Source organism: Echeneis naucrates, chromosome 13 (assembly GCF_900963305.1).
Source record: "Echeneis naucrates chromosome 13, fEcheNa1.1, whole genome shotgun sequence".
Taxonomy (NCBI): domain Eukaryota; kingdom Metazoa; phylum Chordata; class Actinopteri; order Carangiformes; family Echeneidae; genus Echeneis; species Echeneis naucrates.
This window is the reverse complement of record NC_042523.1, coordinates 7,666,164-7,679,072: the sequence shown is the minus strand read 5'-3', so window position 1 is coordinate 7,679,072 and position 12,909 is coordinate 7,666,164. Positions and strand designations below refer to the sequence as shown.

The 12,909-nt window shown below is 39.8% G+C and overlaps 1 protein-coding gene across 2 annotated transcripts in view; it reads left to right on the top strand.

Moving 5' to 3' along the window:
• nbeab (neurobeachin b) overlaps nucleotides 1-12,909 on the top strand; it is a 185,390-nt gene that overhangs the window by 100,995 nt on the left and 71,486 nt on the right. Inside the window, exons 36-39 of one of the 2 annotated variants that reach the window (XM_029516790.1) lie at nucleotides 2,577-2,641; nucleotides 4,985-5,093; nucleotides 7,028-7,194; nucleotides 10,555-10,590. In XM_029516790.1, coding sequence (XP_029372650.1) covers nucleotides 2,577-2,641; nucleotides 4,985-5,093; nucleotides 7,028-7,194; nucleotides 10,555-10,590 — 377 coding nt within the window. The remainder of the gene's footprint in view (nucleotides 1-2,576; nucleotides 2,642-4,984; nucleotides 5,094-7,027; nucleotides 7,195-10,554; nucleotides 10,591-12,909) is intronic. The other variant, XM_029516791.1, reaches the window with a different exon arrangement.

Sequence of the window (12,909 nt, the reverse complement as noted above, 5' to 3'; positions counted from 1 at the left end):
TCTCCTCAGCCTGGGCAGTTGAATGAAAAGGTCAAGCAGCTCTGTTTCTTGTAACAGCTTAAACATACAGGGGGGATCTAGAGTGGAGCCACAGAGATTTAGTGATGGAAGGCCTCCAGATGTGGAGAGTAATAGAGAGCAAAGCACAGCAGATAAAAGCAAGGGCTCCCGCATACTGACAGGCTGGATTGAAACACCACAAATACTTAGTGCCCTGCTGAATTTCAGGAAGATGAAAGTGGGAGGAGTGAAAATCTTCCAAAGGCCTGGAAGCTTTTCTCTGGGATAGGAATTACAGGATATTAGGTCCAAGAAAAAGGTGGGTTTTTCATGAGATTGATGAAAGAGTGGTACCATTACCCCAAGTGAACCCACAGAGTGTCCAACATTTCTCTGTGGTGAAATGTGTCAAACAATTCACCAGTTTTTTCAGCATTATGGAGCTTTTTACCCACTGCTAGCATATAGTTTGGTTTTATATGCACTAATCTATTGATGCACTAATCGTCTTCAGATACATACCGCTCAGTAACAACCTGTACAACCGCTTTGTCTCCAGATGCAGGCATCTGTTTCCAGTAAAAGAAGCTCAGGTAAATGAGCTGAAATAAAACCTGTCAACAAGTAACGGTGTTGGCAAACAGCTTGGGCATTTGTGGAAACCAATTGTGAGACTAAAAGTGAGTGACTTTAAGAAACAGAACTAAGTGATCTCTACCACATATGTAAATAGACAACAATTTGCTTACAACTTAATTATATCAACAACAAAGGCTGACAAAACAGAAAGGCTTTTTCCCCCAAAGGTTCAAAAACTCAGGGAATGCAGCTTTTAGCGCCAGGTTTTCACATCCAAGTTACTAACCAAGCTTCCACTAGTTGGAAGTGCTTCATTTTGGTCATGGTCTGCATTTTCATCAAGGATCACATCTCTTTTGTAAGGAGGTACACGTCAGACCTAATTCCGTTAAAATGGGTAGCAGAGGACTTTCTCTCCAATCAAAGGCAGCCTCCTCTGGGAGCTCTGTTCTCCAGTATAAAAAGCCAAGAAAAAAAGCAAGCCTCTGAAGTGTTATCTCAGCTGTCAACAGGCATACCTCAGACAAGATAGCGAATGTGACTCGTTCATGCTATGCCTTCTCTGACCTGCTGCCATTTTCCTGGCAACGCTCGAGTGTCACATCTGCCTTGATTTCCGTATTTATTTTTGTCACATGAGTGTGGTGCGGGTGGAATCTCGGAAGACTGGCTGTACATGATCCCTGTCCAAATCAAGAACAGCTTATTCCAGCCAGATACTGTAGCAGTGGAAGGGGGTTATGGGGAACATTTGGAGACCAGATGCTCAGCAGTTTGTCAGCACCATCTCCTTGACTTAACGCATCGTAGGGTCAAACTGTGTCCTCTTGCATGAACCAGTACGTGTCAAGACAACTGTGTACAAAACACGTCCATACATAATAATGCCAGTGCCAGTTACTGTGGTATTGTAAAAAATAAATGCTACGTATCTTTATGAAACACTTAAATACAAAAGTAAGGGAGCGTGAATAACAATTTTTCGTATATGACTATAAATAATATATCCTCATTTATTCCCTCCGTAGGAAATGACTATTTATTCACTGCAAGTTTTAACTGTATAATCACATCTAAGGCTCCATGACTGCATAAATGGACATAGTCTGTAGTCTGGAAATCTTTTATTTTCATTTTTTTTATGTTTTACCCTCTTCCTTTGAACTGTGGCCTTCTCTGTTTTCTCTTCCATTTGCACCTCAGCGAGGGTACAGGAGAGCTGAATTTCCCACAGTGAAAGGCGCGCTCCCAGACTGCTTTTTAATCATTTCCAGAGCATGTTGTGAGACAGCAAGTGCTGGCACTCTGGCCCAAGGCTCGGATCCCTTCCAGGCGCACACTGCAGGGCTCAGTGAGCCTGCTCAGTAATCTGTCACTGTAAGGGACAGAGGAAATGGCTGTATTTAAGTGAGAGGATACAGTTTCATCCCACAATTACATCTCTCCTGTGTTTACAGATCTTTTCACAGAGGAAGAAAGGATGGTCACACATGTGGTGCAGGATTTCAACTTTTTATAGCCATCACTTTTTTTTTTTCCCCACAAAGGATATGTGAACTAAACGTTTTCTTTACCTACTTGAATTACAAACTATGACGTGTAATCTGAATTACAGTTGAAATATGCAATTTGGTCGGTGAAATGTGATATAATTCTTAAAGATCTTGTTACGTAATGGATTAAAAGCACATTTTGAGACTGATATTGCTGTTTTAACATTTTATGTTCTTTGCAGAGCTGCATGAGGAAGTGCTCTTTTTCCATTAGTGGAAGCTTTTATCTTTGCTGCTGCTGATTTATTTACTTATTTATTCATTTATTTTTGTGGGTAAACTGAAAAATTTTTTTTAACATGCATCTAAAATCACTTTTAAGGATATTCTCATAATCTGCTCTCTCAGAACTTTTATTAAATGATTTACAGTCCATAAATCTAACCAAACCAAACACAGTGCTTCTATAAGTACAGTAATGGATTGTGAACTCTTTCATTTCAGGAATGGCAGAACTCCATTCAGAAGAATGCTGGCCTGGCTTTCATTGAGCTGATCAACGAAGGAAGGTGATGCATCTGCGTACTGTAATACATAATCACACATTCAAGGTTTAGAGTTAAGGTAGTTTATTCATCTCCGCTCAGTGTGTTTATTTTATTTCTGTTTTGTGCCTGACGACCACAGAATGTTGTTGGACTAAGTGGCACGGTGTAGATTAGCCCTAAACCTCTTTCCCCTGTTGACTGCACTGATGGCAGTAAATAAAAAATTTGACTGTGGTAACAGGATGTAGTAAGAATGTCAACACAAAAGCGCAGTTGGCCTCTCTTATTGTCTGCCTCAGTATAGCACTGCCTGTTTAATTGTACAGCCAGTGTCTCTGTTTTACTTACGGTTTCCCTTCTTCTTCCGCTCATCTCTTGACTGCCGCCAGACTCAGGGATTTCCATAGAACAGATCAGGGGTGTCTCAGCCCCTTGCCCATCTGCCGACCCATCTGCCTGGGCCCTGTCTTTGGCCAGGGTCTTGTCTCAGCTCAGCCAGGCTTCTCCAAGTCCCCTACTGGCCCTGGAACAAAGCGCTTCAGTCAGCAGGGCCACAAGGCGCTGTCCAGGGTGCTGGTGACAGATACATCATTTCTCAGTCTTACTGTAGTCCCGACACACCTGCTCGGCTTAACTAGACAGTAGTGAGAGTATTGAGAGTGTGTTAAATCTGTTTGCCTTACAAGGCGTGGCTGACACAGACTTTGTAACTGCTAAATGTGCAACAACTTGTGCCTGTGCCTCTGTTTGATGTTGCAGCTGTTTCATTGCTAAGGCGCTATCAAACACACTAAAATTCTCATTAAATTAAAACACTAAAAATTACTAGAAGCAAACTGGTGACTTCTCTGTATCATCTCCACTGCTCTTTCCCAGTATCACTGTCGCTGAGAAAACATAATTACTCCAGTTTTTTGTGTGTCAATGCAGTATACACAAGCCTGTGCAGTATTATTGCCTGTATACCGCTCTGTTGTGTCTATAAGTAAAAGCTTCAGAAATGTTAGGTGATTTATTTTAAGATAAAGCCAAATATGTGGTGCAATCAAAAAAAGCAAAATTTAATAATATTCATTCTGAAACCAATCCCAGCTCACACTGGGTGAGGGCAGCGTCACCCTGGACAGGCCAACACACAGAGACAGAGACTAACAACCACTCAGACCTACGGACAGTTTAGAGTAAGCAGTTAACCCAAACATGATGTCTTTGGATGGTGGGAGGAAAAACCCACGCAGGCACAGGGAGAACATGCAAACTCTGCACAGAAACGCCCCAGGCCCCGGGAATCAAACCCACCACCTTGGTATTGTGGGGCAACAATTCAGTAATATGCAAAATAGTAAAATGACAAACACATCCTTAAATGTATGTGATATGTGATTAGAAGAACTTTGTCAGATTTTTTTTCTTTTCATATAACTCTACAATCAGACATTGCAATTTCAAGAATTTTCAACTTTGATGGTTGCTGATCGTACATGTCGGTCTACATGAATATCTCCAATCTCATCCAAGAGTGAATACTTGTATTAGTTTCCATGTGTGCAATATGGATGCAGAAGTCCGTCCAGAATGTTTTTTTTTTTAATTATTATTTATTTCCGCGTATCACCTGTCAACTTCCTTTCCTCATCTAATCTTAGCATCAAAACAGAGTTTGGCGTTGTGAGTCTTTGAACAGTGGACGTCTGTCTAATAATGAGCGCTTGTCAACAGTTAAAGAGGCAATAGCAGCTGATGAATGCAGCCTCGGGATTACTGCCTCTCTTTGGGACAGGAGGAAAATTACAATCTGTATCAAGCACTGGAGAGGAACCAGGGGTGCTTTAATTAAAACAAAGCTAGCCTAATGGTGTGTAAAATGGCATATAATCTACACACAATAGCCAGGGTGTTTTCAATTATTAACGAAAGTGGAATTTAAATGTGAGTATGGGTGGAGACCACAGAGCCTCAAGAGCCAGCCATGTGAGAAGTTATCCACGGCCTGACTTGTCAGCAATATGGGCACAGGGTTGATGTTCTGGACAGTGGGAAGAGATGCTCAGTCAATTTGGAGTGTGCTCGACAGGCCTCAATGCCCTAATGACACTCCATTCCCCCCTTAATGCTACAGAGGGATCTGTCACTGACTTGCTGCCTTGCAACATAACACAGACAAATGATGCTGTTTACAACTCTGCTCTTTCAACAAGCAGAATGTTGCACCATCCTGACAAACCACATATGCCTTAACACCGCTCCTTCTTTAGGAGTGTCATTGCAGCAGATTGTATCCAATAAAAATTGTCTCTGTACTAATTGATGATTAATACTATAGGAAAACATCTACTACATTTAACTTTCTCTGCATTGTTGAAGGCTGCTCTGCCACGCCATGAAGGACCATATAGTTCGTGTTGCCAACGAGGCTGAATTCATCCTGAACAGACAGCGAGCAGAGGACGTGCACAAGCATGCAGAGTTTGAGGTATAAATTTTGCACCACCACTACAAACACCACTGTTTCTCATCAGTGGTTCTCTGAGTTCAGATGTTTCAGTTTGCTGTGAAAAAAAAATAGCTTTTTCTGATTTTCTGATGCACTAAAAAAGAAACCTGGTGTTCATCTTTACATTTTCAGCTTGTCTTGAATTGAATTACTGATAGCAAAAGGATATGTCAGCAATATTAATTAGGATTTTCACATGATATTTTGCCAGCTTCATCCTCCTCCGTACCTCCTGAATCTGTAGTTTGCCCTCCCATATCAGACCTTCTCTAGTTTGCAAATTAAGGGAGAGACTGTCAAGGTTTAAGTAATTTCCAAATCCAATCAGTATTAACTCTTTTATTTCCTTTTATGTCTATTTCTATTTGTATAGAAATAAAAGAATCTGCCTTTTTTTTAGTCTTAATTTAACAAATTAAAGAGAGAAAGGAAAAACAGAAAATAGAAACAAAACAAAAATTGCATATGGAAACTGTCGGCTGGGCTATTGTAGATATCAGAGGGCACACACACAAATACGCGTCCTAATATATAATGTAATCTTATAAAGCTTTACACACATGTCCACCACCTCTGTTAGCAGCTTGTACATGTGAGGAGTGATGAGTTTCTTATCTGGGAAACGCAGCCATCCTCAAACAGCTGCTTGATATACAGTTCTTGAGGATCCTTGACCTGCTAGATAAACTGGAAGAGACGGCTAGATGTGCAATGTCAGGAGAAGGGGGAAGTGTACCTGGCCCCATTCGTTCTGTCTGCCAACTCCAGACAGCATACACTTCTCATCTGGGTCTGACATTACTTTATTACCCACTCTCCAAGATTGAAGATTCACAACGCAGATAAGACATTTTTACAATTAAGTTGGTGTCAGGGCGAAGCATCATATGTTTTAAAGTGATAAATAACGTTTGATATTTTTCACAGCACCACGTGGTAATATGAGGTGACAGGTGGAGATTGAGTTATCCACCCTGTGAAGAATATGTTGAAGTATAATATCTGACAGAATTCAAATTTGAAGAAGGAAATTCGATTAACTTCCAGCTTCTGTTAGCAAATTAGATTTTGAATATTAGCAGGAGTCGCCTCCCCAGGTGGCACAGTAAAACAATCCCGAGTTAGATCGTCTCCTCTAGATTACTTTTATCCACTTACAGAGTTGCAGTGTCTTGGGGAAATTGATCTGAAACCAATATGGCATTTTTGGCATGTTATTATTTTAATACTTAGATTATTTCCCATTATAATAAAACGTTATTTGGACTATCATCATAACATCGTATCATTGATGCATTTATACATTTTAGTTTTATTTGACTTTTTTTTTTTTAACTTTTAAGTTTCATTTTATTTTTTTATTTTGATTACAAAAAGCAACATGCTATGATGATTTAGTTTGTTTTGAAAATGTAATTTACCTTTTACAACGTTCCTATTTGAGCCAAATACACAGTTCTACATTTCATGGCAGTGTAGCTTTGTAAACCTTGACATTTCATATACTTTGTGTATCTATTAGAGTATTTCCTTTTGCCTCTAATAGCACCATCCACCTCTTCCTAGCAGGGAGCCTCATCTGTCCGCAGTAAGGGAATGGGCTGCCTTCATGTGCTCACCATGATTTACTACACTGCTCCAAGGGAGCAGAAATATATCTCTCAGCTGTCCACTAATATCTTTATGCACTCAAGTGTGTTGAATGAAGCCATAACATTCTTCAGTGTGACAAATGCTCCATTAGAGGGTATATAGCATTGTGGCTTTATTCAAGTAAAACATTCCCAAATGCTATTAGTACAATATCGAATATCACTTTTGGCAGCGGATACTGAACCTAAAGCCATTAATATACAATGAAGTTCACTGTCTTTTTTTTTTTTTCTTCCCCCTTTATGTAAATCTCAAATTAGTCCAACTGTGCCCAATATGCTGCTGATAGAAAAGAAGAAGAGAAGATGTGTGACCACCTGATCAGTGCTGCTAAACACAGAGACCATGTGACAGCCAATCAGCTAAAGCAGAAAATCGTCAACATCCTCACCAACAAGCACGGGGCATGGGGGACAACAGCCCAAAGGTGAGTTCTCACACTTGGACACATAAGAGGCAGGTTCAGACCACCATGGGACAGTCTGAAACATGGACCATTGCTGCTCAATGTTAGGTCCAACCGCGGTGACAAAAGTTACCTGTTCACAAAAGTCCGCCATGATGGGATAGGCCACCAGTTAATGTCATTTTCCCAGGATCCAATAGGGTCATCCATTGGGTCAGCAAACGCAATTACAGTGCGGAGTGGCTGAATCCCCAGGGACAGCTGATTGGCCAGTCGTCCAACATGCTGGGGTTGAAGTAGGGGGTTGGGGTGTTTCTGCAGTGTGTTGTCCAGGCATTCATTGACCCGCTTGGTAACACAGCCCAGCACCTGGTGTTAGTTGCAGACTTACCCATGGGCCCTGTTAAAATAACTGCCGGCTCTCATGCTCTGCCTCCCACTTCTCACCTTCATCCACATGGCCACAGATTCAGAACTACAGTGTTACAACACATTCTATTTAGTTAAAGATATAACAGCATAAACGCTAGGTATTAGGGTTTTTTTAAAGCTATTTTCCTGATTTTTTTTTTTTTTTTTTTTTAATATTTTCTATGCTGCTTTTATTTGACTTCAGCACATTCAGTGTCACATGTATTGTAATATGCTATCAAAAAAAAAAGATTTGTCTATAATAACAGAGCTGTTTCTGTTTGCAGAGACAATAAAAAAAAAAAAACTAAGAAAAAAACTATTGTTGGATGCAGGTCAGATGTATTTTGCTACTTTTTGTATAAGCTGTATTTCTGTAAGAGAGTTATTCTCTTTGCAGTTCATACCACTGTTGTTTTGCCCCCTCCCCCCCAAAAAAATGTCTTTGCTGAAACAGTAGCTTTGGTTTTATTAAATTCTAAAAATACAGTACAGATGTTCTGCTATGTTCACTAAAACTGGGGTAACCCAAGTTTACCACTGTCCAAAATATTCTAGCTGGTGTAATTATTTTTTATGACTGTATTTTATGTCTTTTTTTATTTGCAGTAACATTTAAATAGTTTCTGGCAGATGTCATGAGCAGCTACATTTGGTTCCCTTTTTCATGAATTCACAAGATTATGTCCGGTGTATATTCACCTCACAGTACCAATACATATATATTTCCATTTCCCTTCGTTTGTTGTGGCTTCTTTTAGAACCACTACAGAGAAACAGAAGATGCACATGTCAAGTATTATAGCAGAATTTCCTCTTAAACTTAGATGTTTTCAGATGTATTCAAGTCAAGATTTTACATTTTCCAACTCAACCTTAGCAGCATGACAAAATCTATCGGATTGAATTCTTGGCTCTTGTTCAAATATTTATGGAGCCTCTCTTAGAGGCAGAGCATTTGCATTGAAACAAAAGGTTATTGAGCTTGGGTGCATTGTAAATGATACTGCAAAACTTCCAACAAATTCAAATTTAATGGTAACCTGCTGGTGAAGAAAAATGATGCAATATGCTCACAAGCTCAAGGCAATGTTGCAGTTCAACAGCTTAGTCTTATTCAATGCTACATTAACTTTCCCATTTATGCTGCTCTTGTAAAATATAAAGCCCTCCAGCATTTTGAGGTGGCTGTCTGTTACAACTGTGTGTGTGTGTGTGTGTGTGTGTGTGTGTGTGTGTGTGTGTGTGCGCCCATATGTGGGGGAGAGAGAGAGACTTGTTAATGTTTGTTTTCACCCTCATGCACAGAAATTGCTTTGCCTTTTACTCCTAAGTTCTGCCTGGAGACACGCCAAAGGTTATTTATCATTTATGGAGAACATATTATAAACAAAATTATTCTTCGGCAGCTGGGAGACGGAAACTAGTATGTTTTGTTTAGTTTTTTTTCTTTTACCTCAGTATGCAACTGTACCTCTTAAATGAATATTGCCACCTGGTCTTCCATTAGATGCAGCCGTTTTTTCTGAATTACAGGCATGTGCAGGTTATCTGTGTCTCTGAGGGCCACTTTGTTTTCAAGCTGCTGCCCTCTTTGTGGCAGGCTGTGTAAGAAATCGTGGTTGCAGTGCACACAACAATGACCAACAACAAGGGAATAATCTGTGCAAGGCTCAAAAACAGCTGCTCGGCAGTCATGTGATCTGAGTGAAGAATAAGCAGATCAGCCCCTATGGTGGCCTGTAAGATCATAGTATATGCTTGCTCGATGATGAATGTCCCCCTGTATAGAGTCAGCATAGGAAAATCAATACTCCTCAAATTGAAACAGTATAGGGTTGTATTGATCCGCTGTGCTAAATCAAAACGAGGAGGCTTTGATACATCTCTCCAAGACAGCTCCCTGCCCAGTAATGACACACTATCAATTTTAGCCTTACACTGATAAATCAAGTTGAAAATTGGATGTCAGAGTTTTTTTTTTTTTTTCTCCCAGGGAGAGAGTGATTTTCTGTGCCCTCTGGTCCCCTCTGCTGTTGACCTCTGAACTGTGCCAGTGGATTATAAAGTTCAGTGTTGTCTAGGGTGAAAGTAGACGTTGAGACAAGGCTGATGAATTCTTTGAAGAATAAAGTCTATCACTTTTGCAGCAAAGGACCACCTCATTGTGACTATAATATAAATCCCCCCTCATTTTGATGAAAAAGCAAATTCAGCAGATAATCTTTGTTTCATCCAACAAAACTCTGCAACTCCACAAACTATTTGAAATACAGTTAGACTCACACCGTGCCAATCAGTCAGCATTACTAGATTAGAGTTTTCTGTAAAAGACAGAACAGAATATTTTTTATATTATACATAGCATATATGGACAGTTGTCCTTTAATGTTTGGAAAATGTATCTCTTGTGGAACAATAAAACCACACACAGATACCAAGACAGCATTTGCATGCTGTGGGCATTTTAACTTCTGTATCCACAGTCTGAACTTCGGTGATTCTCTCTTGTGTCATTCTCAGGTACTAATTGTTTCGACAGAACCAGCCTAACAGAAATGTAAAAGGTGCTGAAGGAGATAAAGCTCCCTTTGTTCCCATGTGGACGTCCATGTTCACATCAGCAGCATCGGTGACAGCTAATGAAGGAGCCTCCACTGGCCCCCACAGCAGACCTTAACCTTACCTGACCAGTCTATTGATTGTCAACATTTCTTCTGTATAATTACTTTTTTGGAGAGGAGAGGAGAAAGGAAAATGGCGGCATATATTGATCTGTGGCAAGGCAGTGAAACAGCCGTTTCCCTTGACTAACAGTGAGTTTCATCTCTCACACGTGATGAATGGTAACAATCTGCCCTTGGATAATAACTTTGTGATGGAATGAGCCCTTTTACTCACGATGTGCCTGGAGTATTTGGTCTCGCCTGAAAGGGTTATCAATTCTAATTGAAGTCCACTCTCACAAAGGGAGAGCGCCTGTATATGGCCTTACAGCCTCGGAGGGTTCAAGGTCTGACGACCCCTCTGGGACAGAAAAGAAAGGCCAAGGTCTCTGGAAGAGCCTGGCACTGTAAACAAAACTCCAGCTTGTAGGATATCAGATATAATTCAAAAATATTATTCTTCTTGACATTTAGAGAGGAAAAATGCATATCTTTTTCTCTCAGAAAGGTAAATCTAGGGCAACTGGACTTGGTTGGTAGATTCTCGGAAGATATTTAATTTCTCATCTTCATCAGTTCTGAACAGTGAAGAATCATATCTGTATGTGTATTTATAAATCCAAACAGTCTTGTGAGCAGTGTTTTATGATAGTGACTAAAAATTAAGACTCTAGTAGAATTTTTACGACAGAATTCATTATGAAATGGAAGGGGCTGTAAGGGATCTTTGAAATTCATGCAGGCCTTTGACTTTTCTATTTTCCACTACAGCTGATTCTGTCCAAAGCAGTCGTCTTCACACCTCGTGCCATTTTCAGTCCAATATATAAAGAGTTTGAGAAAATTAAGCTTACTTTGTGCCAAGTGCCAATGTCTTTTCTCAATTCTTTATTTAGTTAGTTCTTATTTAAAACATTCAGCTTTCTTCCTGCAGACTGATATTCCCTCAACTGGCAATTGCTCTTGACCTACACCAGGCTTTATTCCCCAGGGCTACTTTAAACTTTGCACACTGTGCTAATTATCTCTGGAAAAAGGCCCATTCACACAACCATCAGTTTCATATGGTGTTGAAATTGAGTTGGGCATTGCCTGACTGTGCCCCTTTTCTGATGAAAGATGGGCATCCAGAAATCTGGCAATCCAAGGGAGTCCACTTCCAGTGCAGTACAGTATCTCGTTCCTTGGCTGATTGCGTATGCCTGTCTTCATTACACCAGATGACCTGGAGTTAATCTTGTTGCTGCTGTGTAGTTTTCCTTAAGTCTTCGGCCAATAACTATCCGTCACTGTGTCTCTTCTTTATCTCTCAATCCAGAAAAGAACTGTCATATCCAGTAACCAAAAGCATTTGGATCTTAACTTGCTATCCTCAAATCTGCAACAGTGTTGTGTGGTGATGATAAGAAATGGGGGAAATTAAAGAGATGAAAGTACTAAGTCCCATTTGCAGCCCTCTGAAATAATCTGATCATGATGTCGGCCATAGTGTCAGTTAGCACTTGGCATTCAGCAGACATATGATCAAACTTGATGTGTTTTTATAGAGGAAATTACTGTGTATTTTTTTCCTAGTTTATAGGTTACTTTGAAAGCCATGGGATGAGAGATGCTGATCACCATATGGTTGCCAGGCACCACTTTCTGATACAGTGTCTTCTTTCTTCTTTCTTTTTTCATTTTTTGATCTAGCTGCAGTATATAGAAGAATGCGGTGTAAAAATGTTAACCAAAAAGAATGCACTGGTTGACAGACAATGTTTTCGAATTTCCCCACTTTGGTTTGTAGTGTCTGCCAGCTGCCTGATGGTTTTCATGACGTGCAAAATCTGTCATTACAGATCCACATATCTGGTTGTCATTTTAATGCGATCAAAAGACAGGTCAAATGAGCAGAAGTTACTAAATGCTACTGCAGGTAGTTTAACTTTTCACAAAAAACCCCAAAAACTTGATTGTACTTGTGCTATACTTTTGAATGAAATGTTTATTCCATGTAAAATTCACATAGCTACTTTTAGGTGAAGTAACGTTTGCATCCCAGACAAATTCCATATGGTCTTTGTTACTCAGAGTCAGTCTGTTAGGACAATTGAAAATGGAAGAAAAGCCTGTTTGTCCTCACACTAAAAGTGATGTGTTCAGTGTGTGTTTGTATGTATGTGTGTGTGTTTGATAGAATCCAGCCACAGTGCCTCTGAATAGAATTGTCACTGATTACTGGTATTTATTATAATTACCCCCTACTCATGTCACCAATGGAAGCTTTTAAAAAGAGTATAATGGTGTTTTATTGAATCAGTATGTCCCTTTCCTTCCTCCCCATCGCCTCACACAAATCTTCCCTGATCACAAATAGAATAAAAAGAAAACCTTTAACCATGAGATCCTCATCCCTCTGCTGACCAGCCATACTTATTTTTTAATGAGAAAATATAGTCGAAGAAATGTATGCCTTTGACAAGCAATCGCTGCAGTCATTTCCATGTCAGTGTTTTTGACTGTAAAGAATTCATTTCATTTGCAGAGATGGCATGAAATTGAATATGGAGGACTGAAGAAGCAAACCTCTGCAATGCATATTTTTCTGTCAGATTTTACATTTTCTTGCATGAGACAGTTTTTTTTAAGTTAAACTTTTTACCCTAGCACCAATATC